We start from the raw sequence: 4966 nt of genomic DNA, 5'->3' as shown, positions 1-4966 counted from the left end.
CAAAATCTTCTGTTATCTCTTAAAGTGGCAAAGTGATCAAAAGAATTGATGTTTATTTTTGTCATATCTTAGGGTACAAAATCATTATACACTAGGACCCCGACGACAGATTTCCAGGAAATATAAGATATTAAGTGTGTTTTTCTCTTCAAAGCAAAGGAATCTAATAGTTAGAAGGAGATTCCATGTTTCCATGAGCAAGAGCATGGATACATAACAACTATGAATAAGCACTGTTTTTCTCACTTAAGGAGTGAAAGTTGCAAACCTGTTGATAGCATAATTTCTTTTATATTTAGCACTTTTGGGTCTATATCTGCCATGTAAATTGTTGGATATATTTCTTTGAGGAAATAAGCTTACAGGAGACATATCAGTTGCATGAGATACCCAATTTGATCATCTGATTAACACATAAGTTGCGAAATGACTCCACAACCAAGTTGATTAGCATATTTCATAGCTACAATTATGTATTATTGTGTTTTGGTGTGTATATATTTAGTGACCATATAAAGGAATTAACAAATAGTACAAGAAATGTACCCAAGGCCTAACGTATGAAACTGTAACCTCTCTGTACATCACTTTGACAACAAATAAGAAAAAAAAAAAGAAAAGAAAGGATATTTCCTTTTATTAAATATTTAGTAATAATACAGAAGTCACTTGGTAATGTAAAGCATGATAGATCTCTTAAATCCAATCTTGTTGAATAATTGGAACTTCTGAATCTTTGGCCAATACCATCTGATATTCTCTCCACTGTTCTCAGTACAGTGTTCTCTATTCTATGCTTATGGCAATGTTAACAGGTGAGATCATTCAGTATTTTTATACCAGTAGTTCCTTATTTTGTTTAGCATAATGTGTTCATTTTTTCCAGATAGAGCTAAGTGATGAAAAATATGCTGTTTCCATCCCATGTTCTGCAATCCTACAAGTCAACTGAAATAGGTAGAAAAATATCTTTGGAAAGGGAGCCAACAATGTTCAGAATCAGTTGACATGGGGTCTGCAGTACTTTAAATAGAAAGTTTCATCTCATTGGAGAGGGCTTTTACTGTTCTACATTTACGAATTTTCTTATGACATTGGGCAATAGCACATATTTCTGGGCTCTATTTTTGCTTTGGATTAGAAGGAGTGCTCATGATTCTAAGTTTAATGGTTTAAGCACCAGGGTAATGAGGAATCTGGCTTCGGTTTCAGTAGTCAACAAAAAGTGAAACCTTAAAGAGAGAGGAGAGAAGAATCCTATCGTTTTTCCCTTTGTTTCTCTAAATCCTGTTTGCCTATGACCACACTAGCTTTAGCTATGTAGGCTAAATTGGAGATGGACTTAAATGTATTTAATGTTGATGACACCAGTAAGAGGTGGCAAATGTCATTTAATATCTACAAAGAATGAAAGGCAGATTCTAAGATTTTCAGGAAAATGCATTTAACTGTCTCCCAGCAGAAATTTCAGGCTTGTGGAAGATGAAGAATTTGGAATATCTAAAGCATTCTCTAATGACAAAATATTTCCCTCTGTCTAAAATATTTCCTATAGAATGGGTCCAACAAATGGCTCTTTTGTGACTGAATTCATACTGATGGGACTAACAGACCAGGTGAACTTACAAATACCCCTGGTTCTTCTGTTTCTAATAATGTATGCGGTCACTGCATTGGGAAATTTGGGGATAATTCTCATTGCATTGAATTCACATCTTCACCACACCATGTACTTTTTCCTTTTTAATTTGTCCCTCATCTACCTCTGTTACTCTTCTGTGATTACCCCTAATATGCTGATGAACTTTGTACTGAGCAAGAATATTATCTCTTACATTGGATGCATGAGTCAGCTCTACTTTATTATTTTTTTCATTATTTCTGAATGCTTCATGTTGACAATGATGGCTTATGACTGCTATGTGGCCATCTGCAGTCCACTGCTCTATAACATTTCCATGTCCCCTAATGTGTGTTCCTATCTTATCCTTGTTTCCTACCTGGTGGTATTTTCTGGTTCCATGGTCAATTTTGGATGTGTCCTGAGACTGACCTTCTGTGATAGAAACATCATCAACCACTATTTTTTGTGATGTGCAGCCTTTATTACAGCTGTCCTGCACTAGCACCTATGTCTCTGAGTTGGAGATTTTCATTGCATCAGTCATCAATATCATTGTGCCCAGTTTCACAATCTTAATTTCTTATACTTTTATTCTTTCCAGTATCCTAAACATGAGCTTCTCTGAGGGCAGGTCAAAAGCCTTCAGCAACTGCAGCTCCCACATCATTGCTGTCTCTCTCTTCTTTGGATCAGGGGAATTTATGTGTTTTAAACCCTTATCAGCTGGGTCCCTGGATGAGGGGAAAATCTCCTCTGTGTTTTACACCATTGTGGTTCCCATGATGAATCCTTTTATCTACAGCTTGAGAAACAAGGATCTTAAAACAGCCTTGAGAAAAACTTTACAAAGAAAGAAGATTTGATCTGAAACTAAAACATTTTGCACCTGAAATCATAGTACAGAGAACTTATAATTTTCACATATTACTCGCAGGGTTTTAATCTTATATCATTTTGACTTTCTGGAGAGAAATTTAGGGGGTGCTGTGTTTACACTCATTTTAACAGTAAGTTTTCTGTGATTCCTAGCCATTAGCACAATTTCTATTATTAAAAACTATTTTGCATGTCTAAGATTACCAAGAAAGGGTGTATTTGTTCTTTTATTGTTTTAATAATGGGCTTTATCTTATAAAGCAATTAATGTTTTGACAGTAAAAAAAAATAGCAATTCTGAAGAAATCTCACATATGGTGCTTAAAAGGAAATGTGAGACAGAAGTTCCATTGCTTCTCTGTCTTCCCCTGGGCAAGAATATGAAACAGTCAAATGCCAGTATTTCATTATATATATATAATATATATATTATATATTATATATACAATATATATCATATATATCATTAAATACAATCCAACTGTAAATACTGTATATTAAAGGTTTTTGTTAGAAAATTCGTATTTAATTTGTGAAGTAAAAACAACATGTAATTGTCAATATATATTTATTGTGGTCCATGATATTGAATTGTACTTAAGCCACACTGTTGCTTAAGTACAATTCTTAGAATAAACATATTCTCTTGCTTTCATGTCTACCACTTTCAAGTCTTCTTAATGCCTATGCCATTTTATGCGTTTTACTTAATTAAAGGTGACTTCTATTTTAGAACTAGTGCTTTATTTATAGATGATACTTGAATTTTCCTAAGATTTTTTAGTTACATTTTTGCAGTCCTGGAAAGCCATTTGATAGCTCATTTGTTGGGAAAGAGAAAAACTGTTGAACCAGTGGAGTTGAAAGGTAATTGGTACTGGTTGAGATGTAGTAATTTTGGAAAAATAATATAAAATATTTCCTGATCTTTTGAGACAAGAATAGCTTGCATATAAAATGTAAGCCTTAACTTTTAGAAAGATGAAGAAGGTCCTACACTATACAATTGATAAAATACAACCATTATGTAAAATGCAATTTTTAAAACTATACTCTGTGTGTGTGTGTGTGTTGCATAGAATTTCATTGAAAAGGGTGTGAAAATGGTTTCAATAAAGAAGAGGGTTAAGACAAAAACACTCAGAACATAAGCACCCTTTTTACTTTGCTGTTTACTTATTGCTATTTAAAATGCACACATGATAAAACTTGGTTGCCTTTGGTGCAAAATTTGATTAGTTGTGACAAGTGTGTGGGGTTGGGTACCCACCACCAATTAAAATGCAAAACAATTCCCACAACCCCAGAATTCAGTCTTCGGTTTTTTATTACAAAGCTGAAAATTAGCCAGGTGAATTAGGTTGGTAATCCCTGTTACCTGGGAAGCTGATGTATGCAAGTTCATCATATTCTCAGCAGTTGCTGACATGGCTTCTGAAACCCATCATGATACCTCTCTTGCTAAATGCCTCCTTTCGTGTATGTGTGTGTGTGTGTGTGTATGTGTGTGCATTTTCATGTATACAGATAAATATAAAAATTTTGCCCAAAGAATTTTAATGCTGGACAATGCCTAAAGCACATAGTGGTTTGCAGGTCAGACTTTCCATATTTATGAATTACTGGTGTTAAAGTATAGTCATATTCCTTCTAAATGGAGGATGTAAAGCAAAGAGTAGAAAGAAATTGCTTATTTTTCCAAATGACAATAACAAATTGAAATAAAGTACTGCAAGCCTTTGTAAGAAACAAGTTCATCCTAAAGTTATTTGATTATAAGATCATTTCCTTCAGAATAAAAAGCTACAATGTCAATAAATGAGGGATAAAAATTTTTCTTTATAGATATTTGTTAAATGGGTGAAAAGAAATACACTATAGATAAAAATTGGCAAAACACCTTAAGTGGATATTCAAGTCATCATTACTATAATAAGAAAAAAATGGTATTTCCAATTCAACTGACAAGAAAATAGATTTTATATCTGTAACTGCAGATACTTCCTGATGAAAACTCTTTCCTAATCAGTGTTTTTCTCACCATAACATTGACAACTTGATTTCTGAAAATGTGGGTTAAAATTTTCCTCATATGAATTACAATGGGATAAAAGAAAGAGGAGATTTCCTCACTCATTTGTATAGAGCGTGAGTGACATATACAAATGTACCTGTTCCAGAGAACAGGAAAACAGCAATTATGTAGGCAACACAGGTGTTCAAGATTTAGATCTGAATTTAGAGGAGCTACTGTAGAAGTGGCTGGAAAGAGTGAAGCCCTAATTGATGAGGATGATGAGAATGGACAGAGGAATATTGTCCCCAGCACAATGCATACCATGGAACTTTGACCTAAGTGCTGCTGCAAGACATCTTTAGCAAGAGAGCATGTCACAGAAATAGTCATCGATGGTGTTCGTGTCACAGAAGTTCAGTGTGCACATGGACCCACAAAAACTCAATAAC

The 4966-nt window shown here is 34.0% G+C and overlaps 1 protein-coding gene across 1 annotated transcript; it reads left to right on the top strand.

Annotated features, from left to right (window-relative positions):
• Positions 1–1556: 1556 nt before the first annotated feature.
• On the top strand, positions 1557–2487 carry LOC125366800 (olfactory receptor 8B3-like). The gene is given in 2 exon segments (XM_048367524.1): positions 1557–2084; positions 2086–2487. Coding segments are annotated over 2 exon segments (930 nt in total).
• Positions 2488–4966: the final 2479 nt, after the last annotated feature.

This window comes from Perognathus longimembris, chromosome 18, assembly GCF_023159225.1.
Source record: "Perognathus longimembris pacificus isolate PPM17 chromosome 18, ASM2315922v1, whole genome shotgun sequence".
Lineage (NCBI taxonomy): Eukaryota > Metazoa > Chordata > Mammalia > Rodentia > Heteromyidae > Perognathus > Perognathus longimembris.
This window is presented reverse-complemented; position numbering and strand designations above follow the sequence as displayed.